A 17,456-nucleotide genomic window follows, 5' to 3' on the forward strand; every position below is an offset into this window, starting at 1 on the left:
AAAAAAAAAAAAGAGTCAATTTTGGTAGAATTGTTGACCCAATTAACATACAGTGTAATTTTTTCTTCTTCTTTTTTTCCCGTCGAAAGTGCATCCTATGTTGGATAAAAAAAAATTAATACAACTGATATCTATATAATAACATGTTTCAAAAATAAAACAAGTTATTCATATATATAACTCTTTATTGACAAAAATTGTAATATCAAGAAAGTTGAGAAATATTTAAGAATCTTAGATAAATTAAAACAATTGTAAGAATGCTAATGCAGTTGATATGTAATTCATTAATATATGTATCCACAAGCAAAAAAAATTACTGTGATTTATGCGAATCAAATCTGTCAAATAAAACAAAATAGCATTGTGCAGACTGCGCCGAGTCTCGAACTCGGAACCATTCGGCGGAAAATGAACACCGTTAGCCAGTCAAAGACTTGATTGTATTAAGGCTGTTCAACGTCAAATATACATGTGTTTTAAACAGAACTTGACCTATATACACAATGTAATTTTTCGACGAAGGGTGTTCATCTGACCACCCTTTGGTGGCTATAGCTCCGCCCCTGATAGTAAGAGCAGTGAAATACATAGGTTTGATTCTTCACAAAGTTGCCACATGGAATTAGTTGCATGGATCTAGTGACTACATATCTTAGCAGCACAGTTTACTTAGTATTCTAGTTTGGAGACATACTTTTTGGATTGGATATGATTCTTTTGAGTACCAAAGGCCCCAATATCTTGTTGGAACATTGAGTATGCTTTGACATTTTTTCCCTAATATCAGACAAGAGCACTGCTTTTCTAAAAGTGAAAAAGATAACCACCATGTACCCCTTCACCAGAAGTCGGCCATAGTATTATTGGCCTCAATAGTTTGTATATATATAGTCGAAAAAAAAAAGTACTTAGGGTCTGTTTGGAAAGCCACTTGGTAATTGGAATTGGTGTAATTATTACCCTAGTAATTACACAGCCTAGTAATTACACAATATTGTAATTACAATGACCTATTTGTTTGTCATAATGTAATTACAGTTTAATTACAAGCGTGCTGTTTGGTTGCACAAGTGTAATTACATAGTTAGTTTAATTTAAAAATAAAACTTAATTATAAAAAATTTAAAATTAATATTTAAAAAATATGTGCCTTTAAAAATTATTTTAAATTAGCTATTTAATAACACAATGTTTCTTGAAAATATGTTAATTAATAATCATATATTTGTAACTAATATTGTAAAAAATAGTTGATATATAATTTCAAATTAATAATATTATTATTTTAATTGATTATAAACTTAAAAGCATACTTTTTTTGTGAGAACATCATGGGATTTGATGTTTGAAAAAAAAAAAGAATATTTATAAATATAATGCCACAATATTATTCAAATGTTTAACAAAAATTCTATTGTAAGTGAAAAATAAACAACAAGCAATGTGAAATAACAAGTCAATAGTACTAAAGCAAATAAATTAAAGTCGAAAATATAACCTAAATTCAAAATCCAAAAGAATTTTTTTTAACATAATACTCTTATGTCAAATTACAACATTACATAAGTAAGTTCCAATGTAACATAAGTAAATGCACCTATAATTCAAAAGAAAGGGAAAATATAAGTCTATAACCACATTCACAATGAAATTCTACTTTAATAACGTCACTCATTATATGTCAAGTTTGTTAATGACTCATTCTTTCTTAATATGTAGTTTCAAAAATTAGAATAATAATAAGGTTAAGCTAAATGAATAAAATAAAAAAAATAAAAAATACGAGCAATTACATGGAACCACAGGAAGTAAAGGTTGGGAATGAGAAGAAAGGAAATGAAATATAAATAATATAAAAAGAAAAATATATTTTTTTAAAATAAAAATAATTAAAAAGTAAAAATAAAAAATAAAAAATAAATTAGAAAAGCAAAGAAAAATAAATTAGAAAAGCAATAAAATTAAAATAAAATAAAAAATAAATTAAAGAATATAAATTAAAAAAGAAAAGAAATAAAATAAAATAAAAAAGAAATAAAATAAAAAGTAACTCTATAACCAATTCTCCCCACCCCTTTGAGAATTGGAGAGTGTAACTACACCCTCTCAATTATACCAATTCCCACCTAATTATATAATTAACTGGTCAAACAAACATGCCAAACTATATAATTACACCCAATTACATCCAAATCTAATTACCTGGGTGGCTTTCCAAACAGGCCCTTAATATATATATGGTCTAATTGGTATGGCATTAGGCATCCATGGCACATAGTCCTTCTAGTGCTGAAATTTTATCAAACGGATCTTGATATTTACCTGACTTGATTTCAAGCCACTTGACTTTGCTTTTAAATTAAATATTATGGTAAAAGGTCATTTTTTGTGAAATGGATGATGATATATAGAAGCAATGCCGGAGCAAGGACTTTATGTGAGGGAATTAAAAAATATCAGACTTAGAAGTTGAACTTGTAACCTAAACTAATTTTTGAACCTCTTTTGCCACTTTACTAGAATTTTCCCTCGTGTTAAAAGGAATTCAACAGCATACATATAACCCAAAAAAAAAAAAAAGTTTTTACCTTATTTGCAATTTTGCATAGTATAATTCAATTGAACCCCCTTACTCTAAACTAGCTCGGCCATGTATACAAGAAATCAACATTTCCATGAGAGTTTGAAAAAAAGAATACTATCTAAAATATAGTCTTCCTCTAGATATGTACTCGAAAAGTTGAGGAAATGAACACAAATGGCATGCCATTAGCTAGATAATAGCTATTACACTTATATCTAGCTATTACCTTATACAAACAATAGGCTGGCATCTTTCAGTAACTACCATTTTCAACCCTGTAGCTTCATGCAATTATAACCACTTTGAAACTGAATAGGACCACTGCACCAAGCATAAGGACCAAGGGAACGAGCAATGCACCTACTGAAATCTTGAAGAGAGCAAAATGAACTCCATTTTTCTCACCTACTAAAACACTGCCAAGAACTCAGAAAGGAGGTGTGCCATCTTAGTGACCGATTGTACAGCCAAAACATGTTGCTGCACCTATAAGCTCTGTATTACATTCATGACAATTCAGAACAAAGTGAAACTATCAAAATGCTGTTTGAATAGATCTGAAGACTCATATACCCTGATAATTGCTTGCTTAAATTGTAGGTATTAATTCTTCAGAATTATCGATGCCCTTGAGACAAGGTGGCTTGGCAGCTCCATAATAGAAGAATGCCATCATTTTGGATAACTCATCTGCTGTTCGGCTCGCTACTCAAGAAGGAACCCCCCCAAAAAAAAAAAACAAAAAAAAAATTAGACATAAAATGGGGATTTGAGATGAAGCAACAAAGATCAAAAGCAATATTCCATTAGAGAGATTCTAACCTTCCTCACGGTACAAGATTTTCCCTGCTTTAGTGAAGATGAGCTCGGGAAAAACAGAGACTTTCAAAGCAGACACCAAGTCAACTTCAACCACAGCATCAATTGCTACACACTAGAGAGAAAAAACACTATCAGTGTTTAGAATATAATTGCTTAAAGTTGAATGATTTAACTTACCCTTGGCGATGGTAGCCTACAATTCCAGATGATGTGGATAGCCTTCTCCAATTCATCCCGAACCATTTCATTTTCCTTAGGCCTGCATGTAACACACAACTTTCATAAGATAATGTTCTCCTAAACGCTTATTCAAGAATCCAAATGGCAATTGAGCTCTATATTCAGATATTCTTCCTTCACTACAACAAGTCTCTAGATGAAGAATTGCTGCCCTTTGCAGTGCACAAGTCTCTCTTGAAGACTTACTTTAGACCGCCAGTAACCACTTTTATGAAAGGAAAAATCCCTTCAAAGAAAGGAACATAGGTTGTTTTTCGTCCAATGAACATGATCTCAATTCTCAAGGAAGAGCAGAGGGGAGTATACAGGAAAGAGATTGCCATCAAGTATAGTAATGGTTTCTTGTGAAAAATCCAAAGTCTTTCAATATTTTGAGGAAAGACCCTTTATAATATAAGTTTACCAGTTCACTTTCACAAAAGAAATTGACATTTATGAAGCTAATATCATAGCGAAAGCAAAAAGTTAAGTGAATTAGTGTTGTTCTTTGCTACGCTGATAAGGACTGTTTTAGCCCTCTAATTGACAGAACTCACCAATTCATTTTAGTAGGAAAAAAACATAGAAACATGACAGAATAGTAGCAAAAGCAAGTGCCCTTAACTAACAACTAATAGAACTGCATTTCATATCTAAGTCAAAGGCTACATCGTTAATGAGAAATGTAAAGGGGTGGGGTGATCACCTTTTGTAGCGATTATGAACAAGAACAATAAGAGGGCTGATGTCCTTAAACACGGCCTCCTCCCATTCTGCAGTTGTCAAGTCCTTAACTGGACGAATATAGTCATCATCTTGCCATACCATTTCATTGTCGCTGTCATCATTTTCATCATCATCATCTTTCTTAACATTCTTGATGGTGATCTTATTGAAGAATTGATCCAAGTTAAAACCCCGTCCATCAGCATCTTCTGGCCAATCAGGGTCCTCCTCGTCAACAACAAGAGGGTAATTAGCCAAAAGCTTTTGCATCTTTTTTCTTCTCTCAACAAGATCCACCTCTTCCTCAACATCCGGAGAATTTTTAATGACATCTCTTATCTTCCTCCTCCATTCCCGCCTTTCTTCCTCATCCATATGAAAGTAATCATCTCTCTCATTACCTCTATCCGAATCAGACTCAGAATCAGATTCATCCTCCTCTCCATTACCAAATTTGAGCAACTCTTCTAACTTCGAAGCTTTTAATCCCTTTTGTCTGAGACCATGAACCTGTTTTGATTAATCATTGTCATATGTAGGGATCTTGAAGAATATGAGCATGTAATATTATATATTAAGGGCAATGATGACGTTCAAACAATAAGAATGGAAGTGGAGAAATGTGCATACCAGTAATTGGAACCTCCAAAAGTTTGGTGCTGACGGACCAAAATTATTCAGATTCGAGCAAGAGATAATGGAACTTCTCAGTTTTTTTCTCCTTTGAGGAATAACTCCAAACACTGAAGGGAAGCTTCTGAAGCATTTCTCTTTTAAAGGTGGGGCCAAAAGCTGCAGCCTTAGACTGTGTTGTAATTCCATTGACTAAAAAGTTGTAACATAACATATGAGAAACTCCATGCAATAGCTAAACAAGATAACAGAGAGAAAACATAATTATGACAAGAAATTTATTCCACTTGCTAAATTTCAAGTTCATATGGTTCTGTTGAAATACAGGTACATCAGCTCTTCTATTTTTTTTTTCCGACTTCTTTATCGGTGTTTTCTTATCCAGTACCTTATGCAGGACATAACGGCTGGTTTCAACTTGCAAGGTCAAATAGAAGAAAACATAGTTCTAGAATGAAGCTTGGAAGGATTATGCATTTTCTTTGTATTACCTTGTCATTACTCAGGTATTAATATATGGGGAATGATTACTTTATTTCCTCAACAAGCGCAATTTAAAATGCAAAGAGCATCTCTAAGATCGCCACAAGACCAAAGGGAAAAATAGTGCAGTGTCAAATAAATGGTACAACAGAAGAAATAGCTGCTACCAAATTGCAAATTGCACCAGTTTTTCAAATTGTGCTGTGTCTCAACTTTATTAGAAATGGTGAACTTCGTTTTCGTCAACAATCGCTATTGAGCTAGCAAATAGCATCTCCAAAATCACCCCAGAGACCAAGGAATGTAAAGTACAGTGTCAAATAAATGGTACAGCTGAAGAGATAGCTGCCACCCAATTCAGAATTGAACACCAGTATTTCAAACTGAAATGTGTCCATTGATGAGTAGTGCAAATACCAACCTAACTCATAACCTAGAGTTAGCTTAAGAGGACTAAAGAAAGAGCTGTAAGAACACCAGTTACAACACAGACTACTCCAAAATAACTATTGCAGAATCAGGAAGAGTTTCTTCTCGACGTCACAAAAGAACATATTCCCCACTTGTCCGTCCATCATGATTCGTATATGGTATCCCACATGACATGTCTGAAACCAAATATATCAGCCTTCAAGAACCTATCTTACAACTCCTAGGTACATTAAAACAAGTATCTTGACAATCTTTTAATCTATTTGCAAAATGACTGGATTCCAAATCATAGACAAGGAGCAAATAACAAATCCTGATATTACTCGTGAACGCTGCCCACATGAGCGCACTACACCTATTATATAACATTATGTAACGTTGCTGTGCATCAGCAACTATAGGAAATGATAATCATTTTGCATACTTGATAATCAGGCCATTAGTCCTAAGAGGGTTTAAAGTGCTAATATTCAATCTTAATGAGGGTACAACAATAAGGTGCATCCCTGCAACATTCTGAGGAAATCCACTGATTTAGAACATATTAAGCACATAGAAAGTTCCAGTTCCAGGTCACCAATAAGTATAAATTAAGATTAGTACATTCCTATCTGGATACTTGGGGTTTTTAGAAACCCAATATGTAGTAGTTTTCCACTAAAACAACAAGTAAAGGCAAATTGAAGTATGTTGGTACAACTGTGTTCAGAACCGTAGGAAACTTGAAAAACCAGTAACTAAAAGAAAACAGAAACTGTGTTAATTTGGGAAAAATTTCAGAAACAAACAAATATCCGAGACCACAGAATTCACAGTATGTCCAGAAATTTAATCCCTCACTGTACCCGAGGGAGATTATGGACTATTCAACAAATTTAAAAGCACAAAATGCTTTTATGCATAGCTCAAACTGGAAAATTGATGAATTCAGTTTTAACCCTATTCAAACGGAAAACACACAAGAAAGTTGATGAATTCTTACCAGGTCAGACTAGTGCTGATTTTCGCCAAAAACTACTTTCCCCAATGAAAGATAAGGAGCCCAAATTTCTCTAAAATCTACTACTAATACTACTCCCTCCTTCTCAAATTATTTTTCTTTTTTTAAAAGCTTAAGCATAATTAAAAAAAAAAAATCCCATTTAATTTTTAGTAAAATTTTGTTTATTAATATAAATAGAGACTATAACTTTGACATAAATAAAGAATTTAATAAAATACTCTTTCTAAATAATAATTTTTAAGAGCGGTAAAAAAAAAAGCCGATAGATAATTTACTATGGAGGAAGTAATATTTTTCTATTCATTTTATAATCTTCTACTATCTTATATCTTCAGATGTTGTCAAAAATCGTACTGACTTAGCACAAACACTTTTTCCCTAACTTTTTTTTGAAAAGCTTTTGTTTTTCTTTTGGGGGTGAAGCTATCCTAACAACATTATACCATGCCAAATTCAATTCATTGATAACAAAATAGACTCTCTTTTTTTCTTTTTCTTTTTTTATTTCAATATAGAGAGGAAAAGGAAAATTAAATATGCAGGATCCCCAACTATTATAAAATTTTACACAATGCTAGTATCGGAGGCGAATGTAGGATTTCTAGAAGATAGATTCACTACTAAGAAAAAGGAAGAAAAAAAACATAATAAGTGGGGATTGATCCTTGAACCTCTAGGTAAATAATTTAGCTTTCAAACAAGTGCACCACTAAGCCTTTTGTAGCATGAGTTCCAAAAGGTGAAACTAGATCTATTTTAAAAATTATATACGTGATATACCAAGTTTAATCGAATAGTCGTGAATTCACGTGACCTTTTTTTTAATATTTAAATTCGCCCCTAGCTAGTACTCCCTGCATCCTCATATGTTTGGCAGTTGGCACTGTCTGATTGGATAGAGGCTTAAAGCAGCTTTAGAAATTTATGTAATTCTAAATTATCTCATTTAGAATAAAAATAAAATTGTAAAGTTACACTATTTTTAAATATAAAAATTTATAGAAAAAAGAAAAATATGTCAAATAAATTAGGACAGAATAATACTACTAATTTTGTATTTGGACCCTCACAACTTTGTAATAAGCTTTCCTACTTGTTTGAATCCATTTAGCTATCCACTATTTGTTAGAAAACATTGATTCCTCAATTTTTGTCTTACGTTTCATCTAAACCCCCCTTGCTAAACTGCTAAAATAGTATCAACGTGTTATTTTCTTCACAAGTTAGCTCAAGTTCATTTAGCAATTCAATTTGAATTTGCGTCATGTTTTCAGTTTTACTATTTTCAGTAACTACTGCATAATCTCTCATATTATACGTTTTAAAAATATGTATATAAAAATGTCAAGGCTTTATCCAAACCTTTTACAGCCACATGGACTTGGACTGGGTTTAGGTCCATTATAGGATTAGGGTTGGGCCAAATGTGGGCTTCCATTTTCTTAAAGGAGGGTTTTCAAGGAAGAAATTGCACGTTTTGTTCTTCTTTGGGGCAAATACATATATATATACATAAATAGAGGGTATATTTACAAAAAATACCAATACTTTCAAGTTTGCAAAAAATAAGATTAGAAAACTTACAAACCCTATACAAAATAACACATACAGTACAACAAAACCCAAAGATCACGGTGTAACCGATTAGTATCCTGTTCCCCATAATTTCTCTCCCCTATTTTTTCTCCCCGATTTCAGCAATCCACGACAATTTTAAATAGAAATCATATTTTCCCCATCACGGTTGAAGAGTCTTGAAAATTCATTTAACTGTAGTTGAAAATTTCAGAATTCATAAAACATTCAATATCAAAGTTCCGGATCAAAAATTTCGGTTGTTTTAATGGCAGATGACACAATTCATTCAATAATGGTACAACACAATGGAAGATGGATCGCATCAGGTGTTCATATGTTAATGCTGAGTTTCTTATTAATTTTGTTTTTTTTTCATGTTATTTTTTTATTTTTTTGCAGTTTAAAACCATATGATATGTATAGTTGTGTATAAAATATGTATGAATGATGAATCTAGTATGTATATATTTGATTATATAATGTTTCGTTACTATGTATGCACTTTGTGTTATATTTGTATCATAATCGTCGTTCATATAATGTGTATTTTCTTTTAATTTTTTGACATGTAGATACGTAAATTTTGAAGTTGAAGGAATATTATACGATTCCAAATCAAAGTTCAGTGGTTTGGTCACAGTGATTGCTGCTCAACTAGGAATAGATACAACAATTCAAGGATTGGAGATTAAATACATTGTTAGTGACGATGCCCGCCAATGACCATACACAACGATATGGGTGTCCATATATATTTAGACCAAAAAAAGGAAAACAAAAACTTCTTCAATGTATCCTTTATGTATTACATTGAGGGATGTAGCTTTGGATTTAATTGAAATCCATGACGATGGAGGCAGCGGTTCGAATTCTATACAATCCGTACCTTCACACAATGGAAAAACTCTTCAACAATGCCATGGTTCCTGTTGATTTTGAGGTCATGGAATGTGAAGGAAATGGAATTATAAGCGACAATCAATATGAATTTGTTGCTGAAAAACAGATTTATAAGGACAAGGAAACAATTGTTGCGGTTATGAAGAACTACGCCTTTTCGAAACAATTCCAATTTCGGGTTAGAAGATCTAGTTCTAAAAGGTATGAAAATTAATGTTATTTCAATATGTTGAATAATATGTAAGATATAACTTTTAAACAATCCTTTCAATTATTTAAGTTTAGGATTGTTGTATGATATATGTATGAAAACTGTATATAAAATCTGTTTCTGATTTTTTTCTTTCTTCCAACAATAGCTATTGTCTTGAGTGCCCTGCGGACGATTGCTCTTGGAGTTTTAAATCGTCAAGTTTGAATGATTCAGAGCTTTTCAAAATTAGATCATTTTGTGAACAACATTCATACTCATTAAAGGATAGGATTTATTCAAGACGTCAAGCAACTACAGGGGTTGTTGGAATTATGATAATGGATAAGTATGAAGATCCAAAAAGAGTATACACACCGAAGGATATAGCATCGGATATGAGGAAACAACATGGTTTAACAATGACCTACATAAAAGCTTATAGAGCCAAGGAAAAGGCATTAAACATGTTGTGAGGGGATCCAACTGAATCATCCAATAAGTTACCTAGCTACTTTTACATTCTGCAAAAAGACATATCCGGGGTCAGTTGTTAGTTTGGAAAAACCAGCGGAAGACCGTTTGTTGTATGAATTTGTAGCATTGGAAGGTTGTATCAGGGGATGGGAGTATTGTAGACCTATAGTAGTTGTTGACGGCACCCATCTAAAATCAACTTATGAAGGAACTATGCTAATATCAAGCACTCTAGATCCAGGAGGTTTGTAATTTTTTTTTATGCTTAAATTTCAATTATATATGACCGTATTGATTGCGTATAATTTTTATACAAAAACAGGTAGTATACTGCCACTAGCATACGCAATAGTTGATTCGGAGAATGATGCATCTTGACATGGTTCTTTGAGAGATTTAGGATAGCTTTTGGTGAAAGGGAGAATATGTGCATTGTATCGATAGACATGATAGTAAATGGAAAGCTACCGCATTAGTATATCTCGGCCGACTCATTATGCATGTATTTGGCATTTGTGGAATAATTTACTTAAGAAATGCGAAATAAAGATCGTGTCGTGAAACTATACTTTGCATTAGCTAAAGCATACACTCTTCAAGAATTTAGTGAACTCACGGGAATCTTTGGACACAATAGATAAGAAGTTGGGTGTATACTTATTTGATAGTGGGTATCATAAATGGTCTCGGGTACATGCAACAGTGAAGAGGACATGGACGTTGACTTCTAACATTGCTGAATCTATAAACAGCAGTATTGCCAAAGCTAGAGAATTTCCAGTCTGTAAGTTAATGGATTACATGAGACAATTGATTGAAACTTGGAATGAAAAACACAGTGAAGAAGGGAGAAATACATTCACTGATCTTACTAATGAGTACAATGAAGCTTATGAGGATAACAAGGAGTTATCACACCGCATGACTGTAAGTATTTAAATTGTATGAATAGGGTATGATTTATGTATTTATGTTGTATGTTTTTTGTTAAATTTCTGAATTTAAATTGTGAACCAACTTTTTTATGGTAGGTAAAGGCTTCCACTGAATTCCTACATACAGTGACAGATGGTATGAAGAGATTTAGTGTGTGTCTTCGAAGATGAAATCGCTTCTCCTTCTTGTTAGAAGCAGGAGAAGCGATTTCATCTTCAAAATCAGAATCAGAAGCGATTTCGTTTGACATTCCAAGCGAAATTTCTTTCCCCTTCCTTTTGCCTTTGCTTCGTGTAACCATTTTTTGTTGAACTACCTTGGGGGTAACAATAAGTTGTTTTCCATCTTCCTTAACAGGAGATTGAGTGAATGCATGCAAGTCGAAAGATGGATCCCACAATCTTCGGGCTTGAAGCAAAAAGCCTATTGATTTTAGGAGTTTGGAGTCCCCATTTGAAGCTTTTTACTATGTGCTTCAAACAAGAAAGATGAATAAACAAAAAAAACAATGTGAGTTGTAGAAGATTTGATATTAGCAAAGAAACAACGAAACTGGTGTATAATTTTTCATGTGGAAGTTGAAATCGATAGTTACTAGGAAACAAAGATTAAATTTTGATTTTTAGTAATTTTTTTTAAAACTCAGTATAAAATGGAAGAGAGGGAGTTTGAGAGGGAGTTTGAGAGAGAGAGAGAGAGAGAGAGAGAGAAAATAGGACTTTTTGATAAATGTGAAAAACTGATCGTATGAGAGAGAGTATCTTTTTGATAAATGTAAAAACTGATCGTATCCTACAATAAAGTCAAAATTTTTAAATACAGATTCTTTCCTTATTAAAAGCCTAAAATCAAGGCACTACACATTAAACTAAAATCTGGTATATGTAGTAATTAAAATTGTATATTTTGTAAATAAGGAAAAGTATTAATATAATTTATAATATTTAACCTCAAGTGGTATTATTATGTGATTTTCCCTTCTTTAAATGGGCTGGTCTTTAATTTTGCGCGGATTGGCCTTCAAAGGCACTTGTCTTTAATTTTTGACCTTCAAATTGCTGGTCTTTAATTTTTAGCCTTCGCTTAAAAAGGTGGCCGAAAATACCCCCGAGGTTCTGGGTTCGAACTCCCGCTCACTAATAAAAAATAAAGTAAAAATTCGCAAGGCAAGATTTTGCAAAAAGTCTGCCTTATGCGGCAGAGTTTACCTTAAGGCATAACTAAAGTCTGTCTTTTGAGGCATACGTTGCCTTAAGGCATAAATAAAAGTCTGCCTTATACTTTTAGTTATGCCTTAAGGCAAAGTCTACCGCATAAGACAAACATTTCCTTTAGACATAACTAAAAGTCTGCCTTATAAGGCAAAGTTTGTCGTGTCAGACAAACTTCTAGTTATGCCTTAAGGCAAAGTTTGCCGCATAAGGAAGACTTTTCGCGAAACCTTGCCTTGCGAATTTTTATTTTATTTTTATGACTAAGCTGAGGTTCGAATCAGAATCTCGAGGTATTTTAGGCGAGGGCAAAAATTAAAGACTAGCAATTTGAGGGGCAAAAATTAAAGACCACCCCCAAAGAAGGGAAATCGTGCAAATTGCCCAAAAATAACACCTTATGCACCGTTTTAATTTTAGGCACAAAATTAGCATAGCTATTAGTTTTTTTTCCCTTTAGCAATCAAACTTATGCTTAGTGGGACATAAATGTGAGCTATTATAATGCGAAAGTATAAACTTATATTCCGCGTAGGGATATAAGTGCCAATACCCTTTTCCAAGAGGACAATTTGCCCAATTGTCCCTATGCGGGAGCGGTCTTTAATTTTTGCCCTTCGCCTAAAATATCCCGAGGTACTGGGTTCGAACCTTGGCTCAGTAAAAAAAAATATTCTCAAGGTAGAGTTTCGTAGCAAAGTAGGCATTTTCGGGCAAAAGTTAGGACTCCTTGCAAAGTAAAAAAAAAAAAAATCTGCCTTAAGGTAGACTTTTGCGCGAATAGGCCTACTTTAATTTGCTACGAAACTCTGCCGTGAAAAATCAAGATTTTGCCTTGCAATTTTTTTTTTTTAAGATTTTTGACTGAGCGGGGGTTCGAACCCGAAACCTATGAGTTTTTAAGCGAAGGAAAAAAATTAAAGACCACCAATTTAAGGGGTAAAAAAATAAAAACCAGTGCCTTTGAGGTTTCAATCTGCGCAAAAATATGTTTTCAAGATTATCCAGACAGAATAAATTATTTATTCGTTTATATCCATTTATAAAATTCGTTCTTTAAAAGATTATATTAGAGCAGTTGTACGTGTAGTATATCTTTATGTGTATAAGTCACATTTTGTACATCTTAATCGTACATAGCAGTAAGGATAATTTAATCACATTGTCATATTATTAAGCTAGTAAATATACAACATGCGAATTGTATATCCTTAAATAACAACATAAATACTTGCTAGGTATTTTATAATTTTTTTCTTCTGAATAAGTATTAACTGTAATATTTTTAAAAATGAGAATTTTCAGGTAATTTGTTAGGCGGTTGACAACACTGCGTAACGTTAGTTATGATTCTTTTTTCAAAAAGAGTTTAAGTTTTGCACATCTTTAGTGTATAATGTTTTTACTAGAACAACATTTTTTGTCTCTCTAAAATACAAAGTCCCTCTCTCTCACCCCCACAAAACCTCCATCTTTCACGTTCTCTCAAATTATAGTGATTTAATCACCCATCTAATTTCTTTATGATAATGCCCACCAGAAATCTTAATGTGCTTTGTTATATGTTAAGTTTCTAGCAACGATGCAGTAGAATTACATGACTTAATAATGTGATTTAAATTTGTCCTTTTTCTCTAAGTTCTCTATGTATTCAATCTGCACTATTGGTATCTGTAAGGCTTTTCGGACTAGATGAAGTTAAGAAATGGAAAGGACTTTTCAAACCAACAAAGACCTTTGACCAAGAGGTTCTTGAAACCTAATAATATTACCTTAATGGAGTAGAAAGTTTTGTGCACTGACAACACATAAAACTTAAGCTCTTTTAGAAAATATTTTCTATTAGATAGTAGAATAAGGAAGAGGCAAGCGAAGTCAGGCTTATTATGTAGGATATTTTCGCGGATCACACTAAATTATAAACCTTGATGTCAAAGCTATAAGTAGGTGTCACAGAACTTGAGTAGGATATTTGTTCAATATACTAAAATGCCTTTTAAATTTTGTGATCTTAAACAAGCCACATGAAATGTTGAAATTAGAGAGTTATCAAACATTGAAATAATTATTCCTTTTTTAAATTATCCAAAAAAAAAAAAAAAAAAAAAAAAAAGGTAAAACACCTAAATTGAAACAAAGAGAAAAGTAATTTGGAGAAACCAAATGATGTGAAATCCTATAGATTAATTTCTACATAAATTCTTAGTTAATAATATAAAATGTTTAAAATCGTATTTTCTTAAACTTTTTATGTAATCAAACTAAGACACTTAAATTGAAAGAAAGGGAGTACTTTAAAAGAGATAGGATAGGAATTAGCTCGCAAATAGGAAAAAGGAGAAGGAAGAAAAGGAAGGCTCGGAATAGAATTTTGACAAACAACGTTGAATGGGAAAGTTTGCAATCATTAATCTGCAATTGGTTACTCCCAAATTATAACTGCAATATTCATGCCAGAATTTATCCTGAAAATATGATTTTCTTTTACTAACTTGAGCATGAAGTCTACTCTTAGAATATTTCTCGTGTATGTGGAACCAAAGTATAGGTTGTTTTGGAATTTGGATTTCCACTTTTGCCGACCACTTTGCATAATTCTTTTGTTGTGATGAAGCATATATATATATATAGATTCATTCATAGCGTTTCATTGAAGGTGAATACTAGAAATAAGGTGCATATTTTGACCTTTGCATAGTACCATGCTATTTAGGATTCTATTATTCTAGCATACAATGAATAAAGCATAGTTGGTTCCATGTTCCTAGCTAGCTACCTGCCATAGAATTATTTGATTGACTTTTTATGGGAAATATTTGAGATCTTATGCGAATTTCATAATAAAGCTGACGAAATTTTTGCGTGTCCCAGTGTTAACATCATGTCTATGAGGATGCATAGTTGATAGTCGCGCATGGTCCAGGTAGGAATAGTGAATATAACACCTATCTGATGGGTTTGATTAAGTAATAAAGTTGTGTTATTGTTATCAGATAATTTTTTTGGATAATGGTTATAACTTATAAGCGTTGACTTGATCCTAACGAGTAGAATCAGACCTAAGGTTATGAATGTTTGACTTCCACGAAAAACATGTTGCATGTGACATGTATATGGGAGAGAGAGATTGTTGGATAATACCAACATCCTGGCGAGGCTCAGGTGGTGAGTCTTGGATGACATTAAGAAATAAAGTATGCTTTTGCTATCATTTACAGCTTTTGGGCATGATGGTAAACGATACGATTCGTAGGACTAGCAATAAGCTATACAACGAAACGAATCAAACTAGGCCAATACGTTTTCCAGCTCCCGGAGATATGTTGGTGGTCAGGGGCGGTGCTAAGGTTTGGTCGAATTCAACAACTTTTGCTCAAACGGTATAATTGTATTAAAATATTCATTAAATATGTATAATATAAAATTTAGAACAAAATTATTAACACTTGAATTCGTCGTTCTGAAATTCAAAATCCATAAAATTGGAATCTTGGCTCAATCTCTGATAATAATTCATGCAAGAAATCCAATTCCTCTATCAAAGATTACGAAAGAGAAAAAGAACAAGCAAGAACCAATTATGTCAAGGTGAATGTATATCTATACTAATTTTATTGGAATTTTTCCAATTCAAACTTGGCACTGAAATGACACCAGAATAAGATTAAATAGTTTGTATATGTAGAGACATACATTTCCTCAGTTAATTACTACTACCAATTATCCGGTTTTATTTGATTGACTTGTTGTCTCATTCATACTCACAATTTAAGGATCGAATCTTACTAAAAAATCTTATGAATGCAAATATGTGACTAGTCATGTACGTCTTTTTCCTCTAACCATATCCGAATACACATCTTATAGGAATCACAAGTTGGAGACCATAGAGGGGGTAAATAATGGTATATGAAGATTCTAGATTTTAACTTTACAATTTCTTTTCTAATTTTATTCCTTTAAATAAATGCCTATATAAAGACCTTATATAATTCATCAGCAATATACAGAGCAATTAAGTATCTCACTTTTCTACACACTTTTCCATCTATGGAAGACCTTGCAAAGATAGGCAAAATTCTGGGATTTTCCCTTTTAGAAGGAGGAAATAATAAGGGAAGACAGTCGAATTCTGCTTCCGAGGGACCAAAACCAGCTTGTGTATACAAATATTATCGTCATTCTGATCTTGTTCAGGTTGTTCCAGTTTCTGCTACTGAAGCCAGGGTCACTTTTAATCAATTTCCTGAGAGAAAACCCCCTGCTTTCGCTTGTTAAAACTAATTAGGACTTTATGTTGTATCTACTTCTTACGTCCTAATATTAGCTAGGTATGTAGTGTACTTCTGTTGTACCTTTTAGTATTTTGACTAGGAAAAGTACGTTTTTACTGTACTTTAAATTGTGTAACAATCTTACCCCTTGTACACACTTTCGCTTTAAGTTTTGGGTGTGGAAGTATGTGTTTAGCTTTACAGTGTCCATAGCATTAGTTATTTTCCTTTTCAAATACTCCCTCGGTCGCATTACTTTTTTTTTTTTTTTTTAGTAACTTTATATTAAAAATAATCAACAAAGTATACCATTTTTGGTTCCCCGGTAATTACATCACAAAACAATTGGAATGAGCTATTGACTGTTAATTTTGTGGGCCTGACTGCGGAGGTTGCAAGGGGCAGCAATCCCCCGTAATGGACGAAGCAAGAGACCCGGTAATCAGTAAGTTACTTGAAAAATAACCCGAAGAAACCTTAAGAAACTCTAGGGGTAATAAATTTTTTTTGGCAACCGATATAAACGTGGTTTTTCGCTATAACTTGTAATCATTTTTCATTGAGAAATAAAAAGAGTTGGTGCTTGACCATGAGTTTTTTTCCCCTTGAGGATTTCCCTCATAAAATTATGTGTTCTTTCTTTTCGCAATTATCGCTTAAATTTATTGTTGTCTCATAATACGAACTTCATCATTAATCTGTCGTTACATCGCTCGTAGCTAGCTAAAAAATATTTTTAATAATTTGTCACTAATCCGTTGCTAAATAGGATTAACAACAAATTTTGCTATTTAGCTATATATTATTTTATCGCCTAATCCTTATGATATATGACTCATAATATTTAACCTTCAATTAATTAAAATTTGTGCTTTTAGTCCCTTTAGATTGGAACATCACTAGAAACATAGGATTTTCCCACCACGAATCAGTGAGAAAGTTGTTCTTTAAACATGGTTTTTCCACCTCATTCTCACTGAACCAT

The 17,456-nt window shown here is 32.7% G+C and overlaps 1 protein-coding gene across 2 annotated transcripts; it reads right to left on the bottom strand.

Annotated features, from left to right (window-relative positions):
- Nucleotides 1–2,632: 2,632 nt before the first annotated feature.
- LOC132033902 (thioredoxin-like fold domain-containing protein MRL7L, chloroplastic) lies at nucleotides 2,633–6,194 on the bottom strand. Of its 2 annotated transcripts, none has more exons than XM_059424049.1 (6): nucleotides 4,985–6,194; nucleotides 4,335–4,864; nucleotides 3,587–3,668; nucleotides 3,410–3,521; nucleotides 3,161–3,292; nucleotides 2,633–3,073 (listed from the first exon to the last, which is right to left on the bottom strand). In XM_059424049.1, the coding sequence occupies exons 1-5, from the start codon at nucleotides 5,174–5,176 to the stop codon at nucleotides 3,177–3,179; spliced, it is 1,032 nt and encodes a 343-aa protein (XP_059280032.1). In that variant the 5' UTR covers nucleotides 5,177–6,194; the 3' UTR covers nucleotides 2,633–3,073; nucleotides 3,161–3,176. The 2 variants fall into 2 exon arrangements, with proteins under 2 accessions (XP_059280032.1, XP_059280031.1); XM_059424048.1 differs by having other exon boundaries at nucleotides 2,633–3,082; nucleotides 4,985–6,192.
- Nucleotides 6,195–17,456: the final 11,262 nt, after the last annotated feature.

This window comes from Lycium ferocissimum, chromosome 10 (assembly GCF_029784015.1).
Source record: "Lycium ferocissimum isolate CSIRO_LF1 chromosome 10, AGI_CSIRO_Lferr_CH_V1, whole genome shotgun sequence".
NCBI lineage: Eukaryota > Viridiplantae > Streptophyta > Magnoliopsida > Solanales > Solanaceae > Lycium > Lycium ferocissimum.

What these genes read in the sequence shown, in the direction of transcription:
- LOC132033902 (XM_059424049.1), bottom strand. Translation starts at nt 5,176, where the DNA reads ATGGAATTACAACACAGTCTAAGGCTGCAGCTTTTGGCCCCACCTTTA. An exon ending in GTTCATAATCGCTACAAAAG is followed by an intron (nt 3,669 to 4,334) that starts GTGATCACCCCA and finishes TGTTACATGCAG; the next exon opens with GCCTAAGGAAAATGAAATGG. An exon ending in GTAGGCTACCATCGCCAAGG is followed by an intron (nt 3,522 to 3,586) that starts GTAAGTTAAATC and finishes TTTTCTCTCTAG; the next exon opens with TGTGTAGCAATTGATGCTGT.